The sequence below is a fragment of the Elgaria multicarinata genome, chromosome 4 (assembly GCF_023053635.1).
Source record: "Elgaria multicarinata webbii isolate HBS135686 ecotype San Diego chromosome 4, rElgMul1.1.pri, whole genome shotgun sequence".
Taxonomy (NCBI): Eukaryota; Metazoa; Chordata; class Lepidosauria; order Squamata; family Anguidae; genus Elgaria; species Elgaria multicarinata.
In genome coordinates this window covers 38,380,480-38,392,845 of record NC_086174.1, presented here as the reverse complement: position 1 = coordinate 38,392,845, position 12,366 = coordinate 38,380,480, and the positions used below count along the sequence as shown (strand labels likewise).

Genomic DNA, 12,366 nt, shown 5'->3' with positions numbered 1-12,366 from the left:
GATGTAGCTTCCCAGTTAATTTTGGGAATAAGGTTTAGCATCACACTGGTGCTAAAACACTGTGCTGTCTCCTGATTTATAAGTACAGTTTCAAGGCACAGGTTTTGATCTTTAAAGCCCTAAATGGCCTAGGCCCAGTTATCTAAATTAATGCCTTTTTCCTTACCAGCTCTCCTTATGCTAAGATCATTAGGAGAGACTCTGGAGTCCTTTCTTTGTTGGTAGGTGGGGATGAGGAGCATGACTAGCAGTGCCCTTGTTTTGGGGACACTAACAAGCTATTTCCTTCCTCTCCTTCTGGAGATCAGTTAAGACACCTACTTCAGCAGACTTTTGGGAGATGACATGTTCTTCTTCGTGGTCTCTATGCATCACACATATGGGCTCTGCGCCTGCTCTGAGACCTGAACCGGAACCTCAGATAGCTTAATACAACGTTTTAGGTGGGAACCATCCCCCAGTGCTACTGCGCATGTGCACGCGGTTCCCGCCTATACCTCAGTTCTTCGTCATCCACCATTGTGGCTAGACCTAGAAAACCGACCTCTTAGCGTTTTTCTCTTAAAAAATTCCTCTTACTTTCTGAGCACATTCTTAGAATGGCTCAATCATTAGGGCTCGTAACTCAACAGCCCATGGAGAGACTAGATGATCCTATATATGACGTGCTCCATACCGACACTAATGTCCCGGTGGACATCCCATTTCCACCTACCTTGTTGCAGACTGCTCAGATGTCCTGGAAAACACCTTCCTCGACTGCACCAACTTCTAAGCAGCTCGAGGCGATGTATCGCATTCAAGAGAAGGGGGCTGAATTCCTCTTCCAACATCTGAAACCCAATTCGATCGTTGTAGAATCCTCGCAGGGAAAGTCTCAAAAGATCCATTCCGCACCTGTTGATAGAGAGGGAAGAAAATTAGACTTTTTGGGCCAAAAGATTTATGCCTCTACTGCTTTAGGGCTGCGTGCTGCCACCTACCAGGCAACTGGCACGCTACCAAGTCTTTTTGTGGGGAAAAATCGGATCACTCTGTCACTACTTACCTGATGATAAAAGGGAGTTAGCCAGAGTCTTGCAAGCGGAAGCATCAGCCATTGCCAAACAACAGCTCAGTACTGCTAGGCACCAGACAGACTGTGACTCTAAGGCAATGATGGGCTCCATAGCCTTACGCAGGCATGCATGGCTGAGGTTAGCAGGGCTAAGCCATGAGACTAGAACACGCATTGAAAATCTACCTTTCGATGGCGGTCTCTTCAATTCCAAAACAGATGAGGCGATGGACTCCATACATAAAGCTCGTACGATGGCGAAAAGAATGTGTTTCTCAGCACCAGCCATCCAATACACACCAAGACGATGGTCTAGACAACCCTACACCCAACAACAGCGCTTACAGTACGATAAGCAGCCTAGACAACAGCAACAACAACTCCAGAGGAAGCATTCCTACCCTCCTCGATACCAGCAGACCTATCGCCAACAAGATTTTGGGAAGAAGCAGTGCCTTTGACTGCCTTTACCCGTACCCACCACCATTCGGAAACCAACTTCAACCTTTCATCCAACAACGGGAGGGCATAACCACGGACTCCTGGGTTCTTACCATCATCCGCAATGGATACAGTATCAAATTCGACAGCCCTCCACCTTTTTCGGGAATAAAGATAACGGCACCCTCGATTCCACTTTTCCAAGAAATACAGACTCTCCTCGAGAAAGGAGCTGTCTCTTACGTACCAACTCCCCAGATCAATCAGGGTTTTTATTCCCGTTACTTTACCATCCCGAAAAAAGATGGGGGTCTTCGACCGATACTGGACCTAAGGCAGCTGAACACCTTTATCACTCCCAAAAAATTCCATATGGTTACTGTGGCATCCGTTCTACAACTACTGCACAAGGGCGTCTGGTTTGCAGTAATAGATCTGAAGGATGCTTACTTCCATATTTCCATCAGGGAGTCAAGTCAGCCCTTCCTCCACTTTTTAGTTGGGGACCAGCCATTCCAATTCACCGTTCTCCCATTCGGACTCGCAACAGCCCCTTGAGTGTTTACGAAGGTCATGTCAGTAGTCTGCGCACATCTCAGGCAACAAGCCATCTCTATATACCTTTACATCGACGACTGGCTGCTGGTGGCAGAGGACAGCGCTACCCTCCAAGGGAATATTGCCATTACCTTGCAGCTCCTCGACAGTTTAGGGCTCTGGGTCAATCTAGAAAAATCTATCCTAACACCTCGGATGAGAATAGATTTCATAGGTGTCACCCTGTCGTCGACGGATGGGAGAGCCTACCTCCCGAGGTCGAGAGCTACAGTCCTACGTGAACTGGTCCTCAATATCAAGGGTCGCCCCTTCACTACCGCATGAACGATACAGAGATTACTGGGGTTAATGTCAGCAACTACTGCAGTCATCAAGTTTGCGAGGCTACGGATGAGAATCCTTCAGAACTGGTTTCTCAGGTGCTTCGATCTCTGTACCGATGCCCGACGAACTTGACTGTCCCTACCACTCTCGGTCCAGTCATCCCTCCTGTGGTGGCTGCTAGACAAGAATCTCCTTGAGGGAGTTCCCTTTCACAGCCCAACACCATCAAGGACGGTCACTACCGATGGCTCCTTAATAGGATGGGGCGCTCACTGCGACTCTCTCTTGGTTCAGGGTCGATGGTCCAGGTCGCAGAAAGAGGAGCATATCAACCATCTCGAATTGCTAGCGGTGGAGAGGGCGCTGAAAGCCTTCGCACTGATCCTGGAGAAACGCAGTATACTTGTCGCCACCGACAACACCACTGTTGTTTGTTACCTCAGCAGACAGGGCGGCACAAGATCTCATCCCCTGACACGGTCAACCCTACGCATCTGGAACTGGTGCATAAGGAGAAACATCCATTTGATTGCCATCCATGTAGCAGGAAAGAAAAACACTGTGGCAGATTTCCTAAGCAGATCCTTCCATACCGAACATGAGTGGGAACTCGATCTCGGGACCAGGGAAGATATTTTTCGATACTGCGGTTTCCTGATGGTCGATGTCTTCGCTTCGGAAACCAATGCGGTATGTCCCAAGTTCTGCAGCAGAGCAGGCAGAGGAAAGAACTCTCTGGGGGATGCATTCACCAGGAGGTGGAAAGGGACGCTGGTCTACATGTTTCCACCATTTCCACTCCTAACTCGTGTACTAGCCAAGATCCAAATGGACGAATCGGATTGCATCTTGATAGCCCCTTGGTGGCCTCGACAACCGTGGTTCTCCGACGTCTTACGGCTATCGAACCACAATTACATAAAGCTTCCATCGATACTGACACTGCTGACTCGGGATGGAGGCAGGGTTCGACATCCAGACTTGTCGACACTGAAAATGACGGCGTGGAGAAAAACTCCTCGCAATCACTGCACACCGAGACACTAACACTCGACAAAATATTGCTAGCATCTCGCAAACCATTGACCAGAAAGTCATATGCTACCAAATGGAAGAGATTCTCTATTTTCTCCAAGGACAAAAGCCTTCAACCCAACTCTTGTACTATTTTTGACATTTTAGAGTACCTACTCTCTTTGCACCAACAGGGTTTAAAGCTGTCATCGATAAGGGTCCATCTAGCAGCTATCTCAGTGTCACATAGGGGCATCGACAACTTCTTACCCTTTTCTCACCCGGTAACAAAGAAATTTTTACTGGGACTGAAAAACTTGATACCAACAACTAAACACATAGTTCCAGCTTGGAGCCTGTCGGTAGTACTGCATGCCCTGACAAGGAAACCTTTTGAGCCATTGGCCACTATCGACCTAAGACTGTTGTCCTTTAAGGTCGCGTTCCTTGTAGCAGTAACATCTGCACGATGTGTGAGCGAGCTCAGGGCATTAAGGGTTGATCTGCCTTACCTAACTTTTCATAGAGATAAAGTTGTACTCCGTACTGACATAGCCTTCCTCCCTAAAGTAGTGTCGGCTTTTCACACCACGCAGGATATTGTGCTTCTTGCTTTCTTTCCTAATCCTACAACTCCAGTGGATTCTACGTTACATCTGTTGGATGTGAGAAGAGCTCTTGCTTTCTATAAGGCATGGACTGAAAACTTTAGGAAAACAAAGCAACTTTTTGTTTGCTATAGGGAACCCCGTAAAGGGTCTCCCTATGTCCTGTCAGTGCCTATCGCACTGGATAACTCAGACTATTGAGATAGCTTATTCTTTGTCAAGCATGCAGTTATCAGACACTGTGACAGCCCACTCGACTAGAGCTGTGGCGACTTCTGTGGCTTTTCGTAGGGTTATACCCCTACAAGATTTATGCAAAGCAGCAACGTGGTCAACTCCATCCACGTTTATCAGACATTATAACCTTGATGTCCGTGCAAGGCAGAATTGTTCGTTTGGAAGAGCAGTCCTCTCTGAAATACTAAGATGACACACCAACCCACCTCCAGGTAGGTCAGCTTCTTAATCGCCCATATGTGTGATGCATAGAGACCACAAAGAAGAAATTCAGGTTGCTTACCTGTAACTGTAGTTCTTCGAGTGGTCATCTATGCATTCACACAACCCACCCACCATCCCCTCTTGGTGGTGCGTTTTTGATAGTGGTGCGTTCTTTGAAGTTCCTTATATTATTTTGTCTATTGTACATATGTTTATGGGGCCACAGTGTTGGACTCCTGTAAACTGAGGTATAGGCGGAAACTGCGTGGTTTCCTGAACTGGTTCAGGTCTCAGTGCAGGCACAGAGCCCATATGTGTGAATGCATAGATGACCACTCGAAGAACTACAATTACAGGTAAGCAACCTGAATATTTGTCTTGAACTGACCTGTAGTGAACATGTATTTGTAAGCTGCCCTGAGTACCTTTTCAGGTTATGTGGCAAGATATACCTTTAAGTAAATATGAGTTAATAATTATTATTATTAATTAAATATTTAATTTTCTATACACTTTGATGTTCGTGCATTTTAAAGTTTCAAAGATTCCTTTTTATTTAAATTTATATATTTTAAAAAACCTTCATCTACAGACAGGGGAGCTGAGGACAAAGATGAGTCAGTCTCATGAAGATAGTTTAACAAGTGTTGCCTGGAATCCAGATGGAAAACGTTTTGTGACAGGAGGGCAGCGTGGACAGTTCTACCAGTGTGTAAGTAATCCTTTGGTGGTGGGGTGTTTACAATACAAAATGTCATACGTTTCTGATACTTGGGACTTATTAACAGGTTTATTGTGGCATAAGCTTTCATGGACTAGAGTTCACTTCTATAGATGCTTTGAAGTGTTATCCTTAGTTGGTATGTTAAATATACACACAGTTACATGGAAAGGAAATCGTAATTGGTAGGGCCAAAAGGCCAGTGAATGCAAGAAAGACAGTCTGTGTCCTCCTTCCCGGGGTGGGGCAGAGTGTGTGTGTGGCTTTTTTGATTTCCCAGTCAGTAGGGTGAAAATTTGTTTATGCAGGTGTTTTAGGGTTGTATCAGAACAACATCTGTCAGTGTACTGGATTCTTCCTCCCCATTGAAATCCCTCACAGCCTCCCAACATTTGCTCTGGAAGGTTGGAGGATCCCCCTCCATAGCAGATTTCAGGACAGCGTGGAGGGATGTGGGGAGGAGAAAAGGAAGTTGCATGTCAACCATCTTTATATACTGCATCTGATTTGGGGACACAATATTATTTTTCTGGTTGCTTTAAATGAAAACAGATTTTCTAATTACTTCACCTTTCTTTCTAGGATTTAGATGGTAATCTCCTTGACTCCTGGGAAGGAGTGAGAGTTCAATGCCTGTGGTGCTTGAGTGATGGGAAGACTGTGTTGGCATCAGACACACATCAGCGAATTCGGGGCTATAATTTTGAGGACCTTACAGACAGGAACATGTAACTATCACTACTACTACTTACTGTTTGGCTAGATTAACTAAAGTCATCGTTGGATGACCTAAAATTTCACATGGCTCCTGGGTTCATGTGCCAGTTCTAAATTGGGGCTTTTCTAAAAACAGTCTTAATGGACAGATGTTGGTGCAGACCTAATTAGGGCATCTGTGTCAGCAAGGCCCTAGTAATAAAAGATGCTGAGATTGCAGAGAAATGCTTAGAAATGTTACCATTGATTCAAAGTCATGGCTTTAATTATGTTGTTGTTTTATTTTCAGAGTACAAGAAGATCATCCAATTATGTCTTTTACTATTTCAAAAAATGGCCGGTTAGCTTTGTTAAATGTTGCAACTCAGGTTAGTGGACAATTTTTTAAAAAACAACAACAATACTGCTACTTTGAGAGATGTTGGCATGTGGCAATCTTATAAAAAGTCATTTGTCTGTAGTAAAGAAAATGTCACCCAGGAGATCTCTGGCTGTACTTTCTTTTCCTTTATTGCCTGATTGCGGGAGGTAAGGATTCACCTACTCCTACTGTGTTCCTTGGGTTTAGTTAACACAACGAGGGTAAGAGAGAATGTAAGCCTGTACTCCTTCTCCATTGCACCACTATGGATACTGTGTGCAGGCTCATGTTCTTACTCCTTTTTTCTTCTCGGTCTTGAGGCCTGTAGTTCTGGGAGGGAAAAAGAGAGCAAGTGCCATTAGTGCTGCTTAGCGCTGGCCCAGTATCCCCCTGCCCCCCTTCTAGGAGCAGGAGAGGAGACACTAGTATGTGGGGGGAATGCATTTGAGCATAAGGAAATGCAGGCTCAGTCAAATAGCTCAGGGTTTTTGTATTCACAAGGCTGAATAAAGAATCTATATAAATGCATTAAATCAGCCTGTCAAGCTGAAGACCTTTTTGTTCACCTCGGCTTTTTAAATAACTCAGGTTGTGTGAGCCTCTCATTTTTAATAGTCGTGTATTTAAATTTGTGTACTGTGTTCTCTTGTCTTTTATGTTGCTTTTATTATATTTAAGTTTATTGTAAGCTGCTCAAAGAACTTCATTTTGGGGTAGCATACAAATGTCATAAATAAAGTAAATAAGCTGTTCATAGAAGATGAAGCTAATCTTGTTAGAGGACTCTGATTTTGTGATTACTCAAGGCCATACATGAGGGCATGACTTCCACTACAACCAATTGTCTTTTGATTTCCCCAACTAAATGAAGAAGTTTAGGTTCATTTTATAGTGTTGAATACAGATCTTTGAAGCAAAATTAAACTTGCTAACCCGGAATGATTTTCAAACAAAATAGGCCCTGTACATTTGAATAGATAAAATGGTTAGCATTTCATTGTTGATGCTTTTAGAATCTGGTTGAGTCAAATTATATAAATAAGTGGGTTTCCAAATAATGGGTCTATAGATTAGGAACATAGCAAGAGGCTGTAGAGGTGGGATAGAGCAGTAGATCAGAAGTTTTATATCCAAAAGTTATGTAAGTGGAAAACAGCTCCTGTAACAGGACTTTTCTGCCCCTCTTCCCTACTTTAGACTCCTGTTGGGGAAGGTCATACTATAACTGTAGAGCATATACTTTGTTTAATTGTTGATATCTGCAGATAGGCCTGGGAAAGACCCCGCCCCAAAAAAAAACCACCTTGGAGAGCCGCTGCTAATCAGTTTAGATAATACTGAGCTAGATGGACCAATGGTCTGACTTCGTATTATACAGCTTCCTATGTATTCCCCTGTACCCCACCCCACCCCTAAAAGCTTCTTCTGGACCCTCAGGAAAGGCCTGGGATCTGGCAAAGGAGATGTCAGTTGAGTTAGGCAGCTTCTGTGAGCAAGATGTTGCTCCTGCAAACTGCATCTACCCAATTTTCTTTGGCTCTTCCCTCACATTGCAGCCATCACACAACTTCCTAAGTCTTTCCTGAGACTCCCCCAGTTGAGGCTTTCTGGGGTAGGGGTCTGCACTGGGGAGAAGAGGCTGGAAGAACCCTGTTGGGTGAGCTGCCTCCTGTTCACATAACATTTGGATAAAACCCATTGCTTGTACACATCCAATGGACTGATGTTTTGATTTTGAATTCATTTGTGTTCATTTTTATCCAGTTTTAGTAATTCCATAAACAGCGAAACCAAAATATGGAAACCCCACTGTTATAGTAAATTACCTCCACCATGTTCTTTGTTCTCAGGGAGTTCATTTATGGGATTTGCAAGACAGAGTTCTAGTGAGAAAATACCAAGGTGTTACACAAGGGTTTTACACGATTCACTCATGTTTTGGAGGTCATAATGAAGACTTCATCGCTAGTGGCAGCGAAGGTAACACTTGCTTTTTTGTTTTTTGTTTGTGTGTGTAATTTATATATATAATTCAAGCACATACTTACTACATAAATTAATGTCATAGTCTTATTTTCTGTATTTTTATAAGCGAAGTGGATGTTCCTTCCAACAATTCCATATAAAGTAGCTAATTGCTCACTGAAAGAAAAGGACTCTCTTTTGGAGAATGGTGGAATGGATAGTAGGATGTATGATGCTTTTGATCGTGATGACTGTATTTTGAAAGGATGAGTGTGACATATTGGCGTACTTTTGGATTTTCTGGTGAGGTGACATCCTTTATTTGGTATAGGTTTGTTTTCCAAAGGTAGGTGTGGTCATGTAAATCCAGATGAGTTCTGTCATCTCAAACATAATTAATTATGGTGAAAGAAGCAAGTCTTGTGTGTTGTAGCAGATCTCGCATGTCCAGTAACTTTGACTATGAGCAACCTGAAATTAAACCAGGGTTGTTGTTTTGTCAGTTGTACAAGTGGCTTGTTCGGCAGCTCTTTTAGGCATTAAGGGTGCTGACTCACTCTTGGGTTCTCACTCTGTATTGGTGGTAGTGATTAATACAGAGTGGGCAGCAGTATTCCTGCAGCTCACGCATTTGAAGAGAATAAGGCTTTGGTCTGAAGACGAGGGCTCTCAAGTAGGCTCTCAAAAAACCAAAAACAATCTTGAAGCAAGGTTTCTTTACCTTTAACTGTTGAGTGTTTCACCTGAGAACAGCACCGTTATTGGACCTTTTATTTTCAGTGCATTGCCATTGTAAATAGTTATATCGATCCTTAAGCATGCATTAACCTCCTTCCAATTCCAAACAGTTTCTGGACAAGGAATGTCTAGTCAACTGTATTGACTCTTGGTGTTTCAGTCTGTACACTACTCAGGACAGCATGGACAAGTCACTTAGTTACAGCCTATTGTTTGTTTGACATGAATGTGCAGATTAATTTATCCAGGTCAACTTAGAACAGCTTTGTATTTTTTTCATTTTCAGTGTCTAAAAACTACCCAGCTGTAGTTGAAGCTGATGGCACCTTATTTAGATTCGGACTGCCTGAGGCTGTTGCCTCTTTGCACTGAATTGTTGCAAATATGGCTGCTGTGAAAGTCTCTATGTACAAAAAAAGTAACAGATTTAAATGTCATAACCTCTTAAATGTAAAGGTATGTTCTCAGCTAGGTAGGCTTTTCGCCTACCAGCCCCAAACATCAAAGTGTCTGCCCTTGGAGTAAAATTCACATCTAACTCTCTATACAAAAGCTTAAAGTAACATTAAAAAGTTCTCCTCCTAAGAGTAAGGGCTGAGTGTTGTGGCATTAAGGTGAACGCTGTGATGACTTTGAAGTTATGCAGAGTATATGTTATGGTTAGCTTAAATTGAGTGATTAAAAATGGAACTACAAGCAGGAGTGTTTCCTGCCATTTAGATGTCATGGCAATTCAAGATTTAAAAATCTTAAATGTGCTGATTTAGCAAATAGGCCATAGCATTATTTGTAAGGTCTGGCAATGGACTGTAACACTTTAAATCGTTAATCATTGTCAAAAGTTCAACTTCAGAGAGAATGCTGGTATTTTTTTTAATCACTCTTGTACATCTTGAACTTCTGGTAAATGCTTCTATCCGATCAAATATTTGAGTACAAGCCATAAAGCTTGCTACTGTAGGACATTATTATTTAGCAAAAATCTCACTTTATGTTAGTCACTGTGAACTTTGGATTTTCAGTAATGCAGAAAGTTGCAGATCTGACATGGAACCAGCTCTGTATGATCTGCAGTTCAGATGAGTGCTATCATTGTTGATGCCTGCCCAGTGACAGGTGCGACAATGATACAGAATTGTCCCATAACATATTGCTATTATTCATATATGTACAATTTTGGGGGGTGATATGTTGTTGCACCAACACAGTTATAGGTATACACCTAAATAAAATGCAATCCGGGAGTGTAAATCAGTTTTGCTTCAAGCTTTTGAAATTGATGGTTTGTTCCTTTAAAATGCATTGATAGAAAGGATTCTGATAGGATGTGCTATGTAAAGGCAACTGTGGGGCTAGGTGGGTGTTACTTCCCCCTTTCCCTTGCTGCCTAATGTGGTGAGATCAAGAGTGGGCCTGCCCTGGCTGTGCCTGCTTTCTCCCCTGTCCTTATTGTTCAGTGGTGAATCGGTGCATTAGAGGCATCCCACAGTATCCAGGCTTAGATGGAATCCTGCACTCAAATGGTAGTGTGATCTCTTCAGGAGTTTCCAATAACACCCCTAGGGGTTGTGAGAAAAAGAATATGGAGCCCAGGGTTTGTTTCCAGTCTTGACATATGTAAGCCTATGCGGCAGGGTCTTGCTATTTACTGTTTTACTCTGTACAGCACCATGTACATTGATGGTGCTATATAAATAAATAAATAAATAAATAAATAATAATAATAATAATAATGTAGAAGTCTTGGGAGAGGAAGTAATACCCAAACCAGCTCCTATTTAGATAATATAACACCCACTTATAATATAATATGTTCCAATTATGTATGGATATATTCATCTTTCAGAGAAGGTTTGTACTTGCAGTTAGTTTAAATATGGGCTTCTTGAAGCTGTTGGATGCATCATTCAGCAGATTTCAGTTCTCGGAATTTTAACATGGAAACAGTCAATTCATGGATTAATGCCATACTGTCTATAGATCATATTTTAAATTTTAGGATGGTCCTCATGTTTTTTCAAACCTATCTGTCTTAGATCACAAAGTATATATTTGGCACAAACGTAGTGAGCTGCCAATTGCGGAGCTGACAGGGCACACACGTACAGTCAACTGCGTGAGCTGGAACCCGCAAATTCCATCCATGATGGCCAGCGCCTCCGACGATGGCACTGTTAGAATATGGGGACCAGCACCTTTTGTAGACAACCAGGATATTGAAGGTAAATAAAATCTAATTTTATGAGAGTGGAAGCTTATAAGGTTGTTATTTTATTTATTTTTTATTATGTTTATATTTCATCTTTTCTCCAAGGAGCTCAAGGTGGTCTACACAGGTGTGAGTAGGCATTCAACAATGGGCTAATGCATTCCATTGCCCATGAAAAGCAGGGATCATGTAGATTTCTCTACTAGGTCCTATGCTACAAGACTCCTCCATAGAGCTTGTTCCTTCTAGCTGTCTCCTATAGAACAATGTCTTTATCTTCCCTCTGGTCCTTTATGAGTTTCTTATAGTTTTATCTTACGTGCAAAGTATCCCAATAAGTAAAGAAAGAGAAGCCTGAAGGAAGGGGAGGATGAGCTTGAGGGGAAAAGACAGAGGATAAGACAGAAGTTGCTGAAGAGAGAGCGGCTAAAGGAAGTAGGGCAACTAGGCAATGGTCTGCAAAACAGAGACCTGAGGGAAACCACGGTGGTGGAGACATGGGGCTGGATCCAAAGGTTGTGTGAGCAGGAGGTCACTCATACAGTGGCTCTTTCTTGTCCCTTTCCCCTCCCCCTGTGCCTCTGGAAAAGCACTGGAGGATCAGGGTACTTGGCTGTAGCTTGGCAGGAAGAACTGCACTGGGAGGGGAGAGTTGCCAAAAAAACAGGTGGAGGAAGCTTGCACAAGCTATTAGAAGCTTAAGCAAGGTACTAAGTTAATTCGTCCTGAACGTTTTGCCTTCCCAAACACACACAAAAAGCATGGCTGCTTTTTTCCATTTCTCATCTGACAAGATGCTTTTCTTTCACACAGTTGGTGGCGCATTTGGTGTTTATTTGTTTGTTTAAGGCATAAAAGTATATTCCTATCACATATGAAAATTAGATTGTAGCAAACAGCTTCCCAAATGAACAGGCTTTTGTTAGATTCATTTTTCTTTTTAGTTTGTGAAGACCTAAATTGGACATTTTGCTCTTAAGTTAAGAACTTGCAACATGGTGTGCACAACATTTTTTTTTACAAATAGTAAACAGAAATGGACATGTTATTTCTTACCAAAGAATAGAAATTTTAATTAAGCTTCCAGTTTGTAAACCTTTTTCAGTCTCTCATCGAAATGTTTGATTCAGATTTAGTTTTAGTCACCACTTTCTAGGGCAATTTATATTTCTGAATAAATATATTCTTACGATAGCAGTCATATAAGCAAAA

General features: G+C 42.4%; 1 protein-coding gene across 2 annotated transcripts in view; it reads left to right on the top strand.

Annotated features, from left to right (window-relative positions):
• WDR26 (WD repeat domain 26) overlaps positions 1-12,366 on the top strand; it is a 38,638-nt gene that overhangs the window by 21,125 nt on the left and 5,147 nt on the right. For both annotated transcript variants that reach the window (XM_063124119.1, XM_063124118.1), the window contains exons 9-13: positions 5,036-5,155; positions 5,747-5,892; positions 6,171-6,249; positions 8,093-8,222; positions 10,982-11,167. In XM_063124119.1, the coding sequence (XP_062980189.1) occupies positions 5,036-5,155; positions 5,747-5,892; positions 6,171-6,249; positions 8,093-8,222; positions 10,982-11,167 (661 nt within the window). The remainder of the gene's footprint in view (positions 1-5,035; positions 5,156-5,746; positions 5,893-6,170; positions 6,250-8,092; positions 8,223-10,981; positions 11,168-12,366) is intronic.